Below are 23,802 nucleotides of genomic sequence, written 5' to 3' on the forward strand. Positions count from 1 at the left end.
ACGGTCGCGACGCGAAAACGCGTTTTATCGTAATATGATCGATAAAACTGGATCCACGGGGTGGGGGCATGTTCGGGGGGATCCCTGGACGACGCCGGCCAGCCACGACACGCTGCCAGCTCGGATAAACGCGGCCTGGGCCCCGGCCAGGGCGAAGGAAACTCGATGCGAGATCCTCGTCGTCAAGGGCTGCGGATAATCGACTTAACGACGAGGCTTAACGACTTCTCGGTAACGGTTCCGCTTGGGCTTCGTCGTCGCTGGGTATTACGATCCGCGGGAATTCTAAACTTGGGCCTTGTCCTGCAGCCCGCTTCCACGAGGCGACCGAGAAGCGGCGCGAGTCTACAGGGTGTTTGTGGTATACCGTGGTCGTCTTGCCTTTGCTAGGTAGACGTAATGGATTGTGTCATTGGTAGGAGAGATATGGAAGGTGAGCCTGGGAGTCGTCTTGCCTTTGCAAGGTAAATTAAATGGATTGTATCATTGGTGGCAGAGATGTGGAAGGTGAATCTGAATAGGCTCAGTCCCACTGTGCTGCGCTTGCTGGTGCAGGATTTGTTAAAGCTGATGGAGGGTTGCGTGTGGGAATGGGATTGTGTGCTGCACCAGTTGGGTTCTAATTTAAAAACTGGGCACATGTATTGCACAGCTGCAACTGTTTTACTGGATGCAATCCTGAGTTGAACAACACAGAATTTGGTGCAGAGTAGATATACTGTTTTAAGTTCCACTTTGAATTAGATCTAATGCCAGGATTACTTCGGTACATTTCGTTGGTGGTACTTTTGTATCACGACAGTTTTACAGGTACAGTTTTAAACTAATTTAGTATATGTTTGGGTAACTCTATGGAATGAAGTTCCTTTTGTTTCGAATTTATAAGAACTTCATAGATGGGTGTAGGAAATATGTCAGTTTTCTTTCAGACTAAAACATTATTTCATTATGTCATCAGACACACTTGAAAATAAGATCTTTTGTATGAAACATGTATGTTCACTTCAATTTTTTCAAACAGCAATTATACCTATTTTGTAGTGTTTTGTGCAACTTGGGGATGTAAATTAACGTTATTAAGGCGGTGCCAACAAAATGCGTTTCAAGGTCAAAAATGGAAATATGCTCTTTTGAAAAATCAGTCCTCAAGCCAAACTCACAATTACTCTATTGCTACTTCTAATTCATACTACTCCATATACAGATACAGGGTTAATTCACAATGCGAGGTTAGCTGATATTGGTATTTCAAATATATTCACTTGACACACACAGTATATGTTTGAAATCTGCAGAAGAAAATGGAAGTTTAATAAATATATCCCCTACATATATAAATATCTTAATTGCATCTCAACCCTTAACCCTTCGTTGCATACTGTTGCAAATATGCAACATATATTTTCTTTTTAATTTTTTTGTTTTAACTAGCCTGTAGCGTGATGTAACTACTTCATCGTGAAAGATACATATCCTAGTTTCTAAACATTTACAAACGTCGCGCTGAACGTTGTAATTCCGCAGTGTTTAAGTAATACAAATCGTAATGGCGGAAAAAGTGGGAAAATAAAAAAAACACGAATTTTCTTTTTATTATTTTTCTCTTATTATTATCCCTTGTACGAGTCCAAAAATGTATTTTTTTCCAAAATGGGAGAAGTTATGCAACGAAGGGTTAAGGGGGCTTCACACTCAAAGGCCCGAAAACATGAGTATTTTTAAAAAAAAACATATTATATGTGGATTGTTCTCAAAATGTACATACATACAAATACATACATCTCCACAAATTCCCGCAAATACCCCATTTTCCGAGCCTCCGCCCCAGAAACCCCTTTAACAGGTACCCCAACACTCAGGTACGCCAACACCATCTAACCAGTACAATTAGCCCAGTAAGCGTCTGGTTTAACCAGCAGTTGATCCACTTCTCGCGTCGATTAGCCAGTTGAAACTCATGTTTGCGCAAACTTCTACCCCTATCCTCTGGCCCCGCGTCTTCGCGTTCCAAAGTACGAAGAAACACCCTGTATAATGCACGCGCGACACCGCCATACGTGTCACGAGGAATCGATCCGATCCGGTTGTAAGCCGACCTAACCATAAGTCCGCTGACCAGAGTGGATCGAGCCTGCTCGTCGAACAAGAGTACTTGCCTTCTCCTCCCTGGCGCAGCAAAGTTGAATAAAATTTCTCGTGTACCAGCCTGTAAGACATCGGCGTTTGTTCCCAACCAAGCTGTGCGCCAGAGGGAGAAGGGGAAGAGGAAAGGACAAACGTGCACGAGAAAGGGGGATGGGTGGAGAGAAATGTGATTTAGTGGAATTAACGGCTCGAGGTTTGATTAAAGTTGCCCCGCGGGGAAAGCTGTACAACGCGCCCCCGGCCTGGGGGGCTCGTGGCTTTGTAACTGCATTTTTATGGTGATCCAACACGTAAACGGTTTTGGGGAGATGTAAGATTAGTCTGGGCTTAGGAGGCGTGACCCTTTGCCTGCTTTATGGGATTCTTTTACGTCTTAAATATGCTTTCACTGTATGGTTCCTGCGTCTCTGCAGGTAGAGATGGCTGGATTAACGTGATAAGGATTGTTTTTGATTGATTTCGGTGTGAAGGAATTTGGTGGTGGTTTGAGGAAGTAGAGGAGTGTATCAAAAAGTGGTGCTGGATTTATGAAATACCTTCAGTGGGGGGGGGGGGGATAACATAAGAATTAAGGGGCTGTTCCGGTCTAGAGCCCATAAAAACAGGTGATCTTTAGGAATTAATTAAAGAAAAACTACTGTATATAAGTTAATGGGACTTTTTGCATTGTATTAAGGATGTCTTATGTTATAGAAATATATTTTTTGTTCTATAATTAATCATTGCAGACGGTACTGGGGAGCCGTTAAAGTCGAGGGGTTAAAAAATTCATCCAAATCGGTGGAACCTGAAACACCTAAACCATTGGTCGGAAATAAAAAACAATGCCAGATTATTAAAGATCGTGAGACTCGCTCGTGGACTAGACCAGAAAAAAAAATAAAAAATGACATTTTTTGAGAAAAAATGACACTTGGAGTTTGAAATCACTTTTTCCCTATATTTTTCGTCCTTTCAACGCCTTTAAAAAATATAAATTTTCAATTTTTTTTATATTTTACTGACCTATACAGGAGCCAGAAATATATTCTTCAAAATAAAAAAAGTTTCAGTCGCATCGGATAATCACTTTTGGAGACACAGGTTCCACCGATTTTAAGAACACTGTTTCGAGAAAAACGCGTTTAAAGTTTTACGCTACTCAAATGCCTATAACTTCGGGAATTTTACGAATTTCAACAAATCCTTTTAAACATGTATTCCTAAAAGGTTGAACATTCGAACAATGAAATAAAAAAAATCGATTTTTTCCCGGAATAAGAGTGAAGCTTAAGAGAGAAGCTTCATGTCTTTCTCCTTTTATTTACATATATTTTTGGCAATTTTAATTTCTGATGTAACATTTCGGACTTTTGCTGAAACTTGGATATGTTGTAGGCTTTAGTGATATATAATAACATCTCGAAAGATTTCTCAAAATTTTAAAAATTATGGATCTTGACCTTTTTTCAATAAATCATAACTGTTGAATGAAGAAACTGATAAAAATGAGCTTTTGGGTGCTTCCGGTGGAGACACAAGGGTACTCAATAAAAATGATTTCACTTAAAAAAAAAATTGTTTACCGTTTATTTTGCAATTGTTCTAAACAAATGTAATTTTATAATAGCAGGGCATTATTTAAAATTTTGAAAAAAAAAAATGAGGATATAGTCCTATTTGTCCTCTTTACGGGCATGTTTTCAAAAATAGCCACTCAATGTTAGGAATGAAAGAAATAAATTCAATTTACTAGTTAGATACGTCAATACATTTCTGTCATTCCTGACCTTGTGTGGTCTTGAAGGCAATAGTAAATATACCATGCGGTTGAATTTGTCTTGAGACGCATTTCTGAAGACCACAACATATTCAAGTTTCAGTAAAATCCGAAATGTTACCCAAAATGTGTCCGATCTCACGTGGAATGACCCATTACTGAAACAGTCGTACTAGAGTAATTCAAACCACTGAAACATTTTGCACCTTACCTACTGCAATCTAGCACATCTCAAGCAGAGTTGGGCAAAATGTAATCCTAATTTATAATTTGTAATTAGGTTACATGTCGCCCAAATCTGATCTCAAGTGCGTCATACCACAAAACACCTAAATCGTAAATCATCAAAAATAAATCCCCAAGGCAACCCAACACTAATATCCTCATTCTTCAGTCACAGAATCCAGAATACACCCAGTTGCAATCCGAAGTACAACATCCCCACGATACCATTGCACTAAGATTAAATCCAGAAGCGAGCATTGTTGCTGCGATTCGATTCCTTTGAGAAACGCTACGCTCCCCCACGACGTTGCTCCACTTTACCCTCATTACCGCAGTCAATGAGAGTCCCATTACTTCTGGCTGAATCGCCGTGCCCACTGTGTACGAGGACATCGCGATTCACAGTATCGCGGCGAAGCGTGGGAAATGGCAGAACACCGTAGCCTTTCCGTCATCGTTCCCCTGCCTCGTGTCTCCGTCTAATTTTCTTCTTTCTTTTTTTCCTCTGCCTCCTAGGACTGTGACAACCTGGCGGACGGCTCGGAGCGTGACTCCCCCTGGAGCTGTGGGGGTGGAGGCGGTAGTGGCCGCAGACCCCTCACCTCCATTATCGAGCACCTACGCACCTCCAAAAGCAGACTTCACAATGGTGAGTCAAGCATGCTCGTCATACTGAAGCCATTCGACGTTGATTGTCTGAAATCATCGGTGAACACGATGTCGGAATAATGGGTTTCTTGAGGTCACTGAACGCTTGAGACTTGGCACTGACCAGGATCAGTAATTGAGTTATTATGCGGCACTATAGTTAGAAGCATGAGACTCAATAAGAGTTTGATAATATTCTTTGCTTTCTGCTCTGGTTTCTGAACTTTTATGGAGTACGATGTTTAGAGTGTCTATTTGAAAGTGTCACTGTGGTTTTTCGTTTCGAATAGAATTCAAAGTGTTGTTGGAACTGTGAATAATTATGTTCTTCTTCTATCTTCACGTTTCTGTTAAGCATTTCATCAATTTTGTTGACATTTGTCTCTTCAGCTTTGTTTTTAATTGAATGATTTATTTTATCAGTAGGTATTTCTACTGATAAGAGAGTACATACATTTGAAAGGTGTTACTTAGATAGTACCTTTATTATTGGCTTTAAAGTGTTTAGATAATCGAAGTTTTACTAGTCTAGGCACTTACGTGATTTGTGCACCAACTTTGCAAACCACTGAACCTTTGAAGACTTATCAAAATTGAAAATAAGCTCGTTACTCGATCACACTGTGGTTCGTCATAATTTAAATGGTTTACCATCTTCCTTTACGAACTTCAATTTATGAAATTCAAAGATTCAAAGTTCAGAGTACAATTTACAGAATTGCGACTTCCAATAGTTCCAACCTTTAATCACAAAAAGTCAAGATGCATTTGCCTAATAGAACAACGACTGTATTTATACAGAATTTTAATATCTTCTTCCGAGACATTCTCAAAGAGTTACAACTAGAAATGCTATCCTATGAAGTCGAATAAGGTTCCTTCACCGCCTTCCAAATTTTCTACACCTTCCATCGAAAAAAGCCAGCACCTTTCATTAACGCACACTCTCTGCGGGCACATTCCCTGCCAGTCCAACTACAACTGATCTGACGAACAGTTTCGTCGAGTCTCAAACTATCGTCACATTACCATTAACAAACCAAGCCAATTAGCGCGTGGAAATCAGAATTGCACAAACCGTCCTCCTAATACCCCAATCCACGTTCGAAGGAGGTGTACAGAGGGGCCATTAGAAGTAACGAGCACGCCTCTGCTATAAGCAGAAGAATGATGACCGCCGCTCGTAACGATAATAAATAATCGGTGAAATATCAAGCCACGGGACGATTCGTTCTCCTGGTAGCTGGACTGGGGCCCTCGAGAGAATCAGCAAGTCTCTGCTGATGTCTTCATCCGAGGTAATTAGAGGCAAGGATGCGCGTAAGCAGGACGTTATAGTGGGACGATTCTCTCGAGTGAAACGGATGTCCCTGTCCCGGCGTCCTTTTCCACGAGCTTGCCCCCTGTTAGCATCCTCGTAGAAAGGAATCGACGCAGGGACCTGGGGAACAGGGAATAAAGAGATCTTAAACTGGGAGGAGGATGAATGGACGAACGGGTGGATGGAGTAAATAGATATTGACTGATGGAATCGCGATGAATACCTCTATCTCAAGATCTGAATCAGCTGCAAAGTATAGACTGTTGTTCGGTGCACATGTAATTGAGGGTTGAATTGAGGGTTTTAAGGAGAGCAGGCAGTCAACTCGCTCGAGGATCAAGTATTTTATTACGAATTAATTACAAGGAGATGAATATGAATTGTGACTAGTACTTTTGGGTAAAGGTTTATTAATACTATAAACCAGGGTTGACTAACTGATGGCTCGCGAGCCACCGGGGGCACCTCCGCCTTGCTGTCACGCTGAACGGCCCCCTTCATACCTCCCAGACTCTGACGATCGCAGTCAAAAAGAGAAGGAAAGAAGGAGGAATCGACTGCGATCGTCAGAATTTGGTCGGTATGGAGGGGGGCCGCTCAGCGTGGCAGCAAGGCGGAGGTGCCCCCGGTGGCTCGCGAGCCACCAGTTAGACAACCCTGCTATAAAAAAAATTTATTGATAATATGAGACTATCAGCGCCATAGTAGCGCAACCCGCAATTTTGGGTGAATTTCAGCATAAACTACTTCTTATACAGTATAATTTTAATTCTATAGTGTCCACGGCAACCCTGCAAAAACATACACAAAATGGGAGCACCGAAACATTGGTCATTGTTTTAGATACTAATAATATACATCTTAGCAATTATATTTTGCAAACAATCATACCTATATACCTCAAAGCAGAAATTTGAAGCAACGACTTTAAAACGTTAATAATTTCATTAGCCGTTATCTCGAAACAAAAGTTTTGGGGTACAGTCGCCTGATGTGTTGTTTTTTCTGCGGTTATTGCGCTGATTGTTTAAAAACCGTGATACGGGTCGACTTTAAATTTTTGCAGCATGTTCAAAATATATTCCTTTCTGGTGTGTACCTCAACATTATAGCGTAGAAGTTCTATGTAGTTCACGAGATAAAAAAACAGCCATCTGTGCACCCCGAAAATGGACCTTTATCCTACAAATCGCCTTCTCCTAGTCGCTATTTTAATAATTTTTATTCGATTATTTTTTCGGTGGTCCCCTGCAAAGCTACGGGTTCTAGGAGAAGACTATTCCAAGGAAACTATTTTTCGAAAGAAGCATTTATATTTTATTATATCGATTGTAATATTACGGAGGTAGAATTTTGAGACTGTTCGCAAGAAACTTAATCTTACGGAGGTGGGTCTTAGGGGGTAAACTGTTGTAACGAAACGGGAGATACTACGGAAGCTAGAAAATAGTGAGAGCACCGCAAAATTATCAAGAACATAAAACGTTGAAGCCCCTATAATAATAGTATATTCATAGTACCTACCCTTCATTTTTGGCATCGTACCTATAAGTATTATTTCTAAAAAAAAAAAAACAGAATAACCACCATGAGAAAAGTGAATGTTCCACAATTCGAAAGTTTCCTTATCCGAGCGATCCCGTCTCCCAACCGAACCGAATACTGCAGACTCCTCTGTAATCTGCAACCCAGTATTCATATCTAAAAACCAAGTACCGTGCGACCGCTTGTACAGCGCGCAACCGCTGCGCACAGAACGCAGCAAGTAGCGGCGCAATCTCCCCCAATCGCTGTGGCGGTACCAGGTTCGTCGTAAAGCACGAGCAAATCGACGTCTTAATTAGAGGGGCCCTCTGTGCGCGGAGTAGCCAGCGATTAAACCGGAAATACAGGAAGTCGGCAAGCGTTTCCGCGACGGTGTAGCTGGAACGCATCAGCGGAGGCAGGCCAGGCCAGAAAGAACGCCAGTAGGATCTCCGACGTCAATCACGATTACGGGATGAGTTTTCAGCGCGCGTCTCATTAGCCCACGCCCTCATTATTACGTTATCAACGTCCCCGGGCTCGCATAATGGCCTCTGAATATATTTATGAGGGTAATCCCCGCGGCCGTTCGCGGCCATACGAAAGCAGCGGCCAGCCGGCCACGGACCGTAACAATAATCCTTATATCCCCCACATAATTGTGCCCGCGGAGGATTTATAGAGCTGGCCCCGGCCACCGATCCTATCTAACGATCTCTGCCCATTGAGCAGCCTAGGACTGGCAACGGGGGGATGCGGCGAGCCTCGCGGCGATGGGATTCATTCAAAACCGCGAGCTCAGAGGGGCACGAGAGGCGGGTGGAGGTGAGTCGATCCTCCGATCGTGAGCTGCGTTTGGGTCATCTAGATTCGGTGTTTCGCCTTTAAGGCCGCCGTTCCCTTGCTGATTGGTTTGTCGACCAGCGGAGGAACGCCCGAGTAATTCCGTGGACCCGAGACAATCTGGCTGTTCGCGGGTTTATCTGATCCGCGATGATAAATCCGGGCTCGGAGTTCTGGGACTTGATTTCACTGTGCTCGGTGTTGCGGCTCTTTTATGGGGAGGCTGGTTTGAGGATTTTGTTGGGGATTTGCGAGGGTTTTTGGGTTCATTTGGTAGTTTGCGGAAAGGTACTATTATTGTTAGATGAAGGAAGAGAGAGAATGGTATGTGGAAACAGAAAGGTACTGAAATCGCGAGGAGCAGTTAAGGGGGGAATCCTATTCTTTGGACGAAAAACATAGCAAAATTTGGGATTTTTTTTTTAAGGAACCAGCGATTCGATTCATCTGAAATTTGGACCATGTTTTGAAGCATCTTTGAGGAAGCTGCAGTGTTTTTTTTATTAATTTTTAACCATAAATATAGTAGTTATGCATCATCGACTGTCACGCCGCGCAAAATTCGCCGGCCGTTGGTGTTTATGATATTTATCTACCAGGTAGTTTGAAAGAGAAAAATGAAACTGCGTTTTATTTCATACATATGTAGCTGAAAAGTGATGAACCAGCAAGAAGCAACAAAATTTATTGAGCAGTGTGGAGAATTTTCAAACTGAAAGGTTTGAACGTTTAATATTTGCAATCCAATTTTGCGCCAATTTTCTTATGTGGCAAAAGAAGTATAGAACTTAGCGGTAATCTGGTTCATCAAATTGAAGCTACATATGTACAAAGTTAAACACCGTTTCATTTTTCTGTTTCAGCTTACCTGGAAGGTAAATATCATGCACACCAGCGACCGACTCCTATATTTATTATTAAAAATGAATAAAAAAAACTGCGACTTCAAGAATGCATAAAAACATGGTCCAAATTTCAGATGATTCAAAATGCTACTTTTGTTTTTTAAAAATCCCAAATTTTGCTATGTTTTTAACCCATAAAATAAGATTCCCCCTTAAGCAGGGTAACAATACTACAGGGTGTCTCCGAATTGGCGGTATGTACAAATTACAAGGAGATGATTCTATATGAAAAGATAAGTCGAAACTGTAGAGTAATATTTTTTCATACGAAGCTGCAGTTTTGAATAATTCGATATTGAAGATTCATCGACTACGTTCAGTCCAGAACAGCACTGTCCAGCGTAGGGGCCCCTCACGCGCCTGCTTCCCCTTCCAATCTTTCTTTCCCGCAGCGTGCCTTCCGTTGTCAAGGGGACCGCGCGACGCTACGAAGGCTGCCATGACGGGCTAGCCAGGCTAGCGGCTGGTCTGTCATGGTCGTCTCTTTAGCGTCGCGCGGTATCCCTGACAACGCGGACGAGAGTGGGAGAACCCCAAGCTCCCGCGGGAGCGACGTTGCACAGCGCTGGTCCATAATATTATTATTCTTAAATAGCGTCAAACCAGAGTAACTTGTCAAAATAACCAGAGTAGATAGATCATTGAAAAATCCTCTAGTCGCCGTGATAGCATGCTGAAGTACTTGAGAGCAGGCCCGGCTAGAGCCCTTTTAGGGCCCTAGGTGAACTTGCCAACAGAGTTGGGCATTAACTGAATAAAAAAATTATTTAAATAAGGATCAAATAAAAGTTACTTTAACTTTAGATCATTCGACGAATAAAATTAATTTTATTTGATAAGAATTTATTTGACGAACAAAGTCAATTTTTTTACCCGACGAGAATTTATTCGACGAATAAAGTTAATTTTTTTATTCGTCGAAAGTTTCAACTTCAGCGTCGCATAAATTTTTTAACTTTAATTGTAACTGTATCATTAACTTCATTCGACGGTGTATTCGGCGTCGAATAATTTTCGTGCGTTACAATGCCTACAATAGTATCGCCGAATGACAAAAATTTAAATCTTCATAATTTTATACTACCTTTTTGAAAATCCTAAACGAATAATTTTTTAACTTCGATTCCTTATTCGAAATTTGATTTAAATACCAATTTCGCCCTTCTCTGCTTGCCAAATGGCGCCCTTTATTTATAATACCTTTTACTCTGAATTTTAATTCGTAGCTTAAAATATTTATAGTAGAACTTGTAATATTTCATTCAAAAACTTTATTTAAAAAAATGCCAACAATGAAAATACCATTTGCGCTCCTTGTCAACTTTACGCCCTAGACAGCCTAGGGCTGCCTAATTTTGGCAATAGCGAGGAGAGCCGCGTCTGCTTGAGAGAAGCTTTCCACTGTGCACTGTTACCAGAACATTAAACATACCTCAAAATTCTAATAAAATAATCCAATAAAAAGTATCGAAGTCGACATATGCCCCAGACAAAACAGTCCCCCAAATTCTCCAAAGAATCTATCCCCAGCTGTTGGAAGGACTCTCCAGGATTTGATCTTACCATACAAGAACAATTGCTCTCTCATAAATTTCTTCATAAGTACCGCGAACAACTCAAAGGCTCCCCAACGAGCCTCTCTTCCCTTCTAATTAACCTGCAGCCGCATAGTTCGACCGCGAGTCGGATGAAGGAATAGAAATGTCAGACGCAAGGACGCACCAGCGAACGACTGAGCGAAAGAAGTACGCAGAATGAAGCCTCAGAGAAGCTGAAATGTCAAAAAGGCAAACGTATGCCCCCCCAAGGACGTTTTTATCCCCGTCGCCGGTGTACCAGGAATTCGAGAACGCGATTAGCCATTCCAGAGTGGCGGTCAAGCTACAGATCAGCCACATGTCATTACTGATCCCTCTGTGCTGGATGACATCATAGACCTCTCATCTTTGGGTTAATTCCATTCCCTGCTGCTCTTATCTTCTGAGAGTCAAGAGAAGAGCACTCTGCTACCATTGCCCCGCCAAATAAGGAGCTGCTGATGGTCCACTGAGATAGACACGCGTGTCATTAGCGGCGATTTCAATTCGAATTGTTCCGCCAATTGTGGGAGCGGTCCTTGGTTCGTGTTTCTCGCGGTGCAACGCTCGTTTCAAGCGAAATGTTTTATAGACTCGGTACCGTTAACATGCATCACTGATAGGGGAATAAGCTCGCTATTAGGGGCGCTCTTTTTGGCACGGCTGACGTAAATGCTTTGGGAATGATGAATCGATTTGGATATTGCTGGGAGTATGGGAGGCTTTAATGGGTTTTGCTTGGGAAAGAAACGGCGAAATGCTGCGTGTTTCTTTTGTGCTTGGGATCTAATCTTTGAATGATACCAGTGGTTTAGTGAGGGCATTTGAGTTTCACTTTATTTGTTTCGATGTAACAGCATGCGCGAGCGTAGAATTGCGTTTTGCTATCGATAAAGCTGCATTATTGGAAGTTCTGTGTTCTATGCGCAATATGAGGTTGTGACGGACTTAGAGAAGTAATAAGTAGTTTGGAAATTTCAGGGTGGCCTGCGGAGAGCATAAATTTTTTCCCAAACGTGTAATACCCAGATGAAATATAAGAAGCTTTGACTGATTCTTAGCTTTAGCGTTTACCCGTTACATATTGTGTGAAGCTTGACTGCTGAAAGCTTAATATAGTTGAAGCAAAGGTGTTCTAAGTTGCTTTTATATTTATGAAACACAATTTGCGAGAGGGTTTTCACAATACTGTTACTGTACTTCTAGAATGCTAAATATCTTGTTTGCATACTTCAAACACTTCAGACTATACGTAACACAAGGTGGTCTTCACATTCCAATAATTCCTATCTCTAGTATGCAGAAGAATAGCTTATGACATTTAAATACATTATCTTAAGTCGTAAGGTGTTTTAGAAGTTAAGTGCACATAATTCACTCCTTCATAGTTCACACAATAGGCGACCTGACAACAAGATAGGACCATAAAATATTAGGTATGGCATCCTTCTCACACAGATCAACTTATCCTTGCAATTTCATCACCCAAAAGAAAACCTGCCCAGTAATCCTTAAAATAGATTACCTCACAATAACATGGAGGACTATAAACTATTAGACTATCATTCTCCTCGCCCCAAATCGATTTAATCCTGTAACTTCATCACCAAATAATGATCTTCCTTACCCATTCACAGAATAGATGACCTCACAATAACATAGGACTATAAACTATTAGACTATCATTCTCCTCGCCCCAAATCGATTTAATCATGTAGCTTCATCACCAAATAATGATCTTCCTTACCAATTCACAGAATAGATGACCTCACAATAACATAGGACTATAAACTATTAGACTATCATCTTCTTTGCCCCAAATCGACTTACAATTAGTCGTGTAATTTAGTCACCAAACAATATACTTTCTTACCAATTGAAAAAACACCTAGATGACCTAACAGTACCATAGGACTATGGCCGGTATTCATAGTCGCTACTTATTCTTAAGCAAACGCTTAAGCATGCGGCACCCTCTCCTAACCTAGTAGCTAGTAAAGGATGCCGAATGCTTAAGCATTTGCTTAAGAATAAGCAGCGACTATGGATACCGGCCTATGAACTATTAGACTATCATCCTCCCCGCAGCAACTCGACTTAGCCCAGCAGTTTCATCACCCACGCGGCATCCTCTACTAACCTAGTAGCTGGTAAAAGATACCGAATGCTTAAGCATTTGCTTAAGAATAAGCAGCGACTATGGATACCGGCCTATGAACTATTAGACTATCATCCTCCCCGCAGCAACTCGACCTAGCCCAGCAGTTTCATCACCCACCAACAAACCTTCCAACCACTTGGCAAAAAAAAAGTATCTATCCATCCCGATGATCAGCATCCTTCCACGCCAATTCAACATAATTCCTCATTACCGACGATTCACAAGCTGTCCCAAGCCGAAACGACCAAGAAATTGAATCCGCCGAGGTCGAAGCCAGGGGTCTTCTCGTTCCTGGCCGATTCCAGGCAGCATCCTGGAAGCGGCGATTCGACACGGCGGCAGGGGTAGCAGCGTTGCGCTCCTCGCTCGCCAGGATGTGCAGGCGCATGCACAATTTATAATGCAATTAGAGCCTCGGATGGTAGCGCTCGGATTTATGGCAGCTGGAGAATCCGCCGTCCTGGCCAGCGGGACGGGGGAAACCGGGGATAAGGTGAACAGCCAACGTAGAGGGATAAAGAGAGACGGCGGGGCCGCAGTGGCCGACGCGAGGGCTATATTCCCGCGGAATGAGTTATACGCCTCCCGCGGTTCCGATACATTATTTATCGCTCAGCTTTTCATTATTTCTGCGCGGTGCCTGCCCGCTGATTCAGAGCCCACGAAACGCGGTTTCCGGCGGCGCGCGTTCGACACTGGATCGCCGGGCAGCGGTCGTAATTGGCTTTATCAGCGTTGCTGGATCGGAAGTCACCGGGGAAACGACGACTCTCTCGCGGCGAGGGTAATTCCCCACGGAGGAATATGGATTTATTGCGGCCACCGATGGGGCTGATACTTTCCCGCTGCCACTTCGGAACATGAGTGTTAACGAATGTTTGTCGTCGACGGTCGCTTTCCAGCAATGCCTCAAGTGGCAGCGCCAAGGGGCGGTTGCGATGAAAGGAGGTGATGATATAGGGGATTTACGTGGTATTGAGGCTTCATTTTCTCTTGAATCTTACGTGACTTCTGGCACTTGACTTCATAGATGAGAAAACGTTTGATTGGGTATTTCTGTGTTTGAAGTTGTGAGTTTAGGCTTGCGACTTGTTCAGTGCAATTTATACAGTGTTGGTTATGAAAAACTAGTAGTATTTGGAATGGTTTAGTTACTCGATTTAGAGGAACTTCCTCCCTGTTTTAATTATAAATTGCAGTATCAACGTACTGCTATTAAGGGGGAGTGCGCCTTGTTGGGCCGAAAAATAGGAAATTCTTTGTGAATTTTTGGTACAAAAACGGTTCGACGAATTAATTTGAGTTTTGGCAGGCTGATTTATTGTACCTTGAACTATTGTTCTGAATTTTTGTGGGACAGTGGGAAAAGGACATGGCAGATGCAGAGAGTGCGTTGAAAAATAATTGGGTGGCCCTGGCGTTGACGAAAAGTACTGTAAGGGTTATTCGAAACGCAAAAAGGAAAAGAAGATCTTAAACTATAGGAATGTGGCTATGGGTGGTAGTAGATGCATTATGAAGAATAAAACAATTGTTAAAATGGCAGCCTTTTGAAGCAGATGAAGCGGCGATTTGAGTCCGAGGAAGGTTTTGCCTCGAAATCGGGAAAACTTATTAAGGCTGTCGTTTCAATGGGCGGCTGGCGACTGCGCCACTAGTGCAAGGGAGAAACAGATACATACTTCTCCCTTACACTAGTGGCGCAGTCGCCAGCCGCCCATTGGAACGGCAGCCTTTAGAATAAAAAAGGAACGGTAACAGATGCGGCAATAAATCCCCCCTTAAGGGGTTAATCGCAGTCAGGAGGTAAAAAAAGAGCGATTTTTTGGGAACGTATTTGAAGAATTATGTGAATATTTTTGTACAAAGATTTTGATATTTATGTAAAGAACATTTTAACAAGTTTTTGTATCATATTCTGGCGCAAAAATATCTATTTATTTGAAAGTTACAGTCGATTTCCTGAAAGCTTCTTTTAAAAAGAGGTTTTGCTGTGACTATGGTCGGAACTGGGTTATCTAATATCAAAAAACCAAAAGGATTTAGTTAGCATATTAGTTTATCTAGTAGCTAATCGTTCCTTTTTATGAAATATTAATCTCAGTCAAAATGACGGATGTTTAAGTGAAATGATCGATTTCCGTACAAAAAACACTCATTTGTCGTCCATGTGTCCTGCACAAAATAAAAACTACGCATTGGGAAAAAAATCTTTCGATTAATGACTAGATTTGTATGCCCAGAAAAAGGCTGCAAAGTTGCAGAAAGATTGGTGGCGCGATGTTAAAAAAATCGTGGTGACCAAATCGATAAATCCGTTTAGAGAAAAACGCGATTAAAGTCTGAACGTGCAGTTTACATGAAAATAAGATATTTGTTTCTTAATTTACACAGAATCATTTCTTCCAAGTCCATACAGTAGACCTGTCGCTGCCTCTAAAATGGCGAAATCAAAAAATCGTAATTTTCGACCCTGTTGACTGCGAATCCAGCCTGGACCTGCTTAACCAGCAGCTTTGCGAAAAATTGAGTAGTACTAAATCATGCTACACCTCTTTCTATTAGCTACTTCAATCCAGCCTTCTTGGTCTTCCATTACATGAATAAGGAAGCTTTAAAAGACTCAATATGGCAAATTCAACTCTATCATTCTCAAGTGTATAATCTTCCCACAGGAAAATCATTTTATTCAATTCACTTACCAACACATGCAACTACCATTACTGCAAGTACTTCACGAATATGCAGAGTACTTTAGACTAGCGTTACCCCCAGATTTCGTAGTCCCTTATAAGTGAAACGTTCCCTAACACAAGGTAGCATTGCATCTCCCTTTTCTGCATTCTGATATAAGTCGAACCTGTTATGCACATTGTGATACTCACACGATGACAACGCGAAATGCAGCAGCGTCTGCGTAGACCAATCAGGGAACCCAAAGACAGAGACGTACGCGCCAGTATGCATCTTCCGTGTGCAACTGCCTTCATCGTAATGGCAAAAATACGCGGCTGTAAATAACGACGGCTGCCAGTGCAACGAGCCCTCATTAGCATCGTAACATCGACACAAGTTATTGCACTTAATGATAGGGGCGACCCTGACTATAGCAAGGGGCGAGAGAAAAATTGGACGCTGCTCGAAGCAGTGGTGGAACCGGAACACGGGTTTCGCAACAGCAAAAGTGTGAGGAAAATCGGTTGACAAGTGTATGGCTCATGGACCGGGCCGAAACATCTGCCAAGTGTGGATTGTTTCGCGAACAGCTGCAGTGTACGATGGGAACTTACTAGCGTTTGTGGGGTATGGCGGAAAGCTAATGGGAACTAACGGGTTCTAAGGCCACCCTGTATATGGAAATATTTAGAACCGTGGATTGTTCCAGAGAATATGGGGATTAAGGGGGAATATGCGCAACATGCATTCTTCTACGAAGATTAAATATTTTCAAGGGCTTTGAATGTACATTTGAATGGATACTGTATATGTTACAGGGCACCCATGTTTTTTTGGAGTAATATATTAATTAGAGAGTCCTTGCAGAAATCAAAATTTATACTATAGTATTCCCGTTAATACTTTCTGATAATTTTTTTTTTTAATTTTGACACTTACAGTGTTTTCTACAAGGACTCTTCAGTTCCTAATATTTTGAAATTTCATGTATTGATCTGAAGTGTTCAGCACTCAGGAGTATCTATGTAAATTTCAACGTTGATTTTTTAGAGCACTCATAAAGGGAGAATAATGTAAGCAAGTATTAAAAAGATTCTATAAATTCGGGAACACACTTCTTAAAAACAGAAAAATATAAATAGAATAATTTACCCAGCAGAAAATAGTCTTGTTAATAATAAGTTCTTGAGATAACACAAGAGTGTTGCTTGAAAAAATAATTTCAAATTGGAATTAATGAATAGTTGGGTAAGCTGAAAGAAAATCTCTCACTCGATTATTTCTTCTAAAGATTGTACTATTATGACATAAAATTATGAAAACACTTGTAATTACCTAAATAATTTCTGAAAAAAATGACGTTCCCAAACCTCCCTTTTCTTCGCAATTTTAAGAAATTTTATCATTTCGATCCGATGTGTTGAGTCTTTTTCAGTAATTCTTCAATAGTAGCAATTTTATTGTGATGATTTGTGGACGACTCCTGAATCAATATTTGCTACCAGAAAGTGAACAAAGAATGTTAACACATTAGGGTTACCCGGTATATTCTACGAGGATCACTGGTAGTCGATAATGTTAAGATCGTTGAGATATTAGAAAGTCTCCCTCCTGCGGCTTTAAAGGAAGACGAGCGCACGGTTGCGGGCGTGAAAGAGGCAAAGCCGTGCTCGAACCGTTAATCGCGAGCGTAATTACGATAATCGTTCATTGATTGCCTCGTGAACGTGCCTTCTGCACTTTCCTACCGTGTCTAGAGGCTGCACAAAGCGCTGCATCTATTGCGCCATTGAACACAGCAGCCCACACAATGGAAGTTTCGTAAAAAAGTCGAGCACTGAAAAACTTCTGATTCATATCCGACGTCTGCTTTTCGCATTTCTACTTCACTTTCGCTGGCTATTGCGTTAGCTTGATGATGAAAATGTGAAACATCTTCATGCTAGGTAGAATGAAGATTGATGTAAGTGCTAATGGCAATATTGTATAATTGCTGCAGGTACTTTGTTAGAAATTGTTAGGAATTTATTTTAGGTACTTGATACCCGGTGGTTCAAGTATTACTGATTTTGAAGGGGAACAGAATTTGGGAATTTCTAGGGATACCCCTTCTTTCACTAGAAATTATTACCACACCATCAGTTCTTTGAGAATATATGATGGCTCTCCCAAATCTGCATTTCTAAGTTAAATTTTTAGGAATTTAATTTACTTGGAACCCGGTGGTTCAAGTATTACTGATTTTCAAGGGGAACAGAATTTGGGAATTTCTAGGGATACCCCTTCTTTCACTAGAAATTATTACCACACCATCAGTTCTTTGAGAATATATGATGGGTCTCCCAAATCTGCATTTCTAAGTTAAAGTTTTAGGAATTCAATTTACTTGATACCCAGTGGTTCAAGTATTACTGATTTTCAAGGGGAACAGAATTTGGGAATTTCTAGGGATACCCCTTCTTTCACTAGAAATTATCCCCACACCATCAGTTCTTTGAGAATATATGATGGCTCTCCCAAATCTGCATTTCTAAGTTAAATTTTTAGGAATTTAATTTACTTGGAACCCGGTGGTTCAAGTATTACTGATTTTCAAGGGGAACAGAATTTGGGAATTTCTAGGGATACCCCTTCTTTCACTAGAAATTATTACCACACCATCAGTTCTTTGAGAATATATGATGGCTCTCCCAAATCTGCATTTCTAAGTTAAATTTTTAGAAATTTAATTTACTTGGTACCCGGTGGTTCAAGTATTACTGATTTTGAAGGGGAACAGAATTTGGGAATTTCTAGGGATACCCCTTCTTTCACTAGAAATTATTACCACACCATCAGTTCTTTGAGAATATATGATGGGTCTCCCAAATCTGCATTTCTAAGTTAAAGTTTTAGGAATTCAATTTACTTGATACCCAGTGGTTCAAGTATTACTGATTTTCAAGGGGAACAGAATTTGGGAATTTCTAGGGATACCCCTTCTTTCACTAGAAATTATTACCACACCATCAGTTCTTTGAGAATATATGATGGGTCTCCCAAATCTGCATTTCTAAGTTAAAGTTTTAGGAATTCAATTTACTTGATACCCAGTGGTTCAAGTATTACTGATTTTCAAGGGGAACAGAATTTGGGAATTTCTAGGGATACCCCTTTTTCACTAGAAATTATTACCACACCATCAGTTCTTTGAGAATATATAAGTTAAATTTTTAGGAATTTAATTTACTTGGTACTCGGTGGTTCAAGTATTAAATATTTTCATGGGAAGCAGATGTTTTTATGAATTTCTAAGGGCACCCCTTTCCTCGCAATGTGCATTTAGTATTCTGGTGAAAATTTCTCTGAAACAATAATATTATCTTGAACTCGAACAATTTACTCAAATGAACTAACTTTCCCATCTCTCTTCCCCAATCTCTTCATTTAAAGGCGGAACCACACATTCGGTAATCGACAAACAATTCGCCAAAGTATCCGCGTACATCTCCACACTATGCGCTTATTCAGCGAACATTCCTACAGAAGCTGGCTGAACATATGCTTACGTCGCACAGTGGTCCGAATGCGCAAGAAGGTGAAGTAAATTCATACGACTGTTATTTATACCATATTCACTATAAACGAAACGGTTTTAGAGGTTTTCTGAGCCGTAGAATCTGATTCTGGTATTATCTATTTTTCCTAGAATAACTACCCTTATAAACAAATTTTCCACTCTCAGTGGAATTTACACGACGCTAGATCCACAGTCACGTAGTTGCTCGCCGAGTGCCGAACGTGTGGTTCCGCCTTAACCGCATTTAACGCACACTCTAACCCATCCTATTGCTTCCCTAGAGCTTCGCTACTTCTCTCCACCTCCTACATCAAGCATGACATACATCAGAAGCCCAATTCCTTGGTACCACACTTGGCAAAGGCTCCACGGTCTCCATCTCCTCGACGTCCACTGGTACGCTCTCCCCGCAGACCACTTTCACTCGTCGAATGGCCTGGCCCGTGCATCATCGTGGCCGTACAAATCATCGCGAAACCGTCTCGCGTAAATCGCCTGACCCGCGACAAATGCGCGGCCTCTTCATCAAGAGGCCCGGCGTCGGCAATGATTAATGCAGCCACCCACGCGATCTAATATCCAGGATGCCCCGTTTGTTTCCGCAATCGCGGCTGCCGCCGCTGATGGACGCAATTAGCCGAGCGAAAGCGAGCTGATGCACGCGTGATCGACACGTGGAAGGACGATTCGCACGTGGTTGCCTCGGAGCCGCTTCGTGACTGGTCCGCCGGCGATGGTGTATGGGGTTACGCGGATAATGCATCTATTCGCGGGTAGACGCCGTGAATAAAGACATTAATAAAGCTCGTCCGCGGCGACGGAGGAACGCAGAACGCAGCTAGAAAGCCGGCCCCGGAATACAATACGCACGGGGGAACGAGTAATGGATGCTGCTTGGCACTGGATGCTGTAACGGATGGTGCTCTAGATGGTGGTGCTATCTTGGGATTCTGATGGCTGCTCGGATATACGCGTTATCGGCCAGAGAATCGTGAGGATCGAACAAAAACGGCCTGAGCCCTCGACGCGGAAGCAAGAGGCTGGGGATGACAGGGGAATGTTGTCTTAATACGAAACGTAACACTGTGGTTTCTTCTTGGTCTGTTATTACTCGGATGGTTTGATCTCGTTCTTTTTATTAGGGGGCATTCGTGGAGCGTTGTCCTTGTTATTGTTCTAGGGAAGCTAGGGAGTGTAGGTACTCTGCGGATGGTTGTGGTTGGCTGTGCTTTCTTCTTGGGTTTAGCCCTGTGGCGATGTGGAGGTTCGTATTCGTGCTTCTTTCTTGGTTCGCGGAGAATCGGTGGTGGGATTTTTGTGACTCTTGTATTGGTAATCGTGATGGAATTTGGATGGGTGTTGAAGACTTTTGAAGACTATCTTAAATACACGATTGTGTATTCGAAAGTGTATATTTTAAAATTCTTGTAATACTTTTTGCAAAGCAACATATAAATAAATAAAGCAATTATGGACAATCTCCCCTCATCGCTTTTTAAGCACTTTACCGTGACCACTGTAGCTTTAAAATACCCCTATACCTTCTAAATACACAACCGTTTATTTAAAAAAGTCTCCAAGTTTCTCAAAAAAATCTCAAAAACACATGTTCTCAGACCTCACAGGTAGGCATGACCTAGAAGATTATCTCCTCAGTGAATCATTCTATCGTCGAAATAAGGGCACTGAGGGTTAACGTATTAATCCTCAGTCCTCAGTAGACCACTAGCTTCAATTCTCCCCATATTCACGCAAATCTCAAAATAATCTCTCATACCAAATAGTCACCTCGTCACAATCCATAACCCCCATCATCTTCACAAAGCAATGTCACTCCAAGTCCCTGCGGAAACATTCTGTCTGCCAAAAAGTGACAAAAGAGTTTCAGCAAAATTGCTTTCGGAACACGGTACACACATCGCCCGAGGGTAACAGAATTTTGATTACGCTTAAACCGAATCCTTTGGCGCGTGATCAGGTCCCATTCCCGAGCATCGATGTCCTCGCGCGGGGCCAGGCTCCGCTTAACGACTCCACTTGGAGTTTGTTTGTGTACCGATCAATTCGCGGCACAAAACGCCCTCCGCGGCCACGTGTAAACGAGAAAACGGAACGAGCCGGCTAACCCTTGTCCGGCCGGGTTTATCTCGTACCCTTCGTGAGCCTCAGCACGGCCATTAGTCGTTGTCAGTTACGTCCGGCCTCTCCCCTTCTGGATCAAGAACCAGGAACCAAGCCGTCGCGGCCGTTCGTGTGCTCTCTTATGGGCTCGTAACGTGACCCCTTCGCCACCTTCGAGGAATTAAGATATCGGGTCTCAGCCTCGCCGGCGGAATTATTCCCTCACCGATCTTTCTTTACGGCTGTTGCCGCGATGATCAATTGAGGTTTTAGAGCTGGCCTAATGCGTCTAATAGTTTCTGGGAATTAAGATATCCCGGTGGTCCTCGTCCTTGGAACGTGCATTTCCTCCTGCGCCTCCGGTTCACATCGCCAGCAATATAATCGGGTTGCTTCAGGAGCGTCGCAAATTAGGAGCTCGTTAGCCGGGCTCCTTGTTTAATTGCTGGCTGTATTCTAGAAATGTATGACAGTTCCAAGCTAGACACTGAAGGTGTTGAAGGTTCAAGGCGGTGCCTGCTCTGGAATTACCTTCCCGAATTAGCATTTCATCGTTCCGAAGGTATCATCCTATCTGATACCTATTCTATTAAACATGCAGCATATATTACACTCGCGATCCACGACGCTCGCTCCAGACGTTGCCTAGGCACACCTAGATCGAAACCACTTGCAGCACTTGAATGATCGCGCCATAACTGACGCTCCCCCATTACCTTTTACATCCTCCAGTTTCTTTTTCACCGTCCCCGAGGGACCGTCCCGTTACATCTGTCTCCGTCCGCGGCTAATAATATTTATTCATAATTCGAGTCAGTTAATTCCAAACTCGCCCGACCAGTCACCATTTCCACTCGCCCGGCCGTTCCCTCCTATCTTCGCGCAATTTTTATCCCCCCCCGGAAATTTATTCGATCGATCCACTCGGCTGCATAAATCTCGTCCTCTGCCAAGCTGCCTCCACTAAGTAACGCTTCTTCTGCGACGATGATCGCGAGCGGCACGCGCGTCTTATTGTCCCAGGATCTTGTCCGAACGCGGGTAGATCCCCTCACCGCGCGGCTGTGATTGTATTTCACCCTTTAGCACGGCTTATTAGCTCGGACGTTTACGACCCCCAGAACCCCGCTCGAATCTAGCCGGGCGAGCTGGTTTTATCGTCGCCTTTATTGCGCTTTACTACCCCGTTTGAATTAAGACGTTGCGAATAATGTCGTCGGTTCCACTCACAATGGGGCACACCTATCCCGCGCGCCGTGGCCCCAGGGGGCCTTTGGCGTCGATAATTTATTCGGAATCGTGGAAATTTTATTACTCGTCGCGTCCGATCCCGGCGGACGCGCGCCAGCCAGCCTGGATAAATGATCGCGGATATCGGCTGAATGGGGGAATGATTAATATTCCCCATCCTGTCGGCCGCTCCGAGAGCCTCCGGGCGAAAATCTAGTCCCTCGAATCGCGGATTCGCAGCGAATTATTCGACGGATAATAATCGCGACTGCACGCCTCTGCGCGCCCTGGAAAGGATCTCCTCGAGGAAATTCTTCGCTGGGGATTGATGCAGCTGACAGTTCTGCGTGATAATATTCATTTATTGTAATTCGCCTCGGGGTTCTTCTTTCCTTTGTCGCGAGAGAGTTTCGATTGGAATTTAGGGGCCCAGGGGAAAACAAGCGCATGCTACTGTTTTATGATTTTAGAGAAGAGCAAGTTGAAGGAAAAATTATTTTCGTGGGAAACGCGGTACGGAATTATGGAATTATGAAATGTGGGAATTGTAATTATTTTAAACGGTACTTGCATTAGTTGGTAAGTGGCACTATTGGCAAATTTTAATTGAAAAACTATTTTCATGGGAAATGTGGTACGGAATTATGGAATTATGAAATGTGGGAATTGTAATTATTTTAAACGGTACTTACTTTAGTTGGTAAGTGGCAACTATTGGCAAATTTTAATTGAAAAATTATTTTCATGGGAAATGAGGTACGGAATTATGGAATTATGAAATGTGGGAATTGTAATTATTTTAAACGGTACTTACTTTAGTTGGTAAGTGGCAACTATTGGCAAATTTTAATTGAAAAATTATTTTCATGGGAAATGAGGTACGGAATTTTAATTATTTTAAGCGGTAGTACTTGAATTAAAAGATAAATGACAATTGTTATCAAATTTTAGCTGGAAATATGTTTTTTTTTAATTCTTTTTTTATTTCGTCGTAAATATTGTTTACCACTATTTTCTTAATATTTTTCTTCCGTTATCTTTCTATTTGTTCCGTTTACGGGAACATTTTTACCAGTTATTTTTTGTACTTCATTCCTGTAAATGCTCC

The 23,802-nt window shown here is 42.2% G+C and overlaps 1 protein-coding gene across 2 annotated transcripts in view; it reads left to right on the plus strand.

Moving 5' to 3' along the window:
• The window catches only part of LOC143374557 (uncharacterized), a 443,017-nt gene that overhangs the window by 42,222 nt on the left and 376,993 nt on the right, over nt 1-23,802 (plus strand). For both annotated transcript variants that reach the window (XM_076822785.1, XM_076822786.1), the window contains exon 2: nt 4,646-4,778. In XM_076822785.1, the coding sequence (XP_076678900.1) occupies nt 4,646-4,778 (133 nt within the window). The remainder of the gene's footprint in view (nt 1-4,645; nt 4,779-23,802) is intronic.

Source organism: Andrena cerasifolii, chromosome 11 (genome assembly GCF_050908995.1).
Source record: "Andrena cerasifolii isolate SP2316 chromosome 11, iyAndCera1_principal, whole genome shotgun sequence".
Lineage (NCBI taxonomy): Eukaryota > Metazoa > Arthropoda > Insecta > Hymenoptera > Andrenidae > Andrena > Andrena cerasifolii.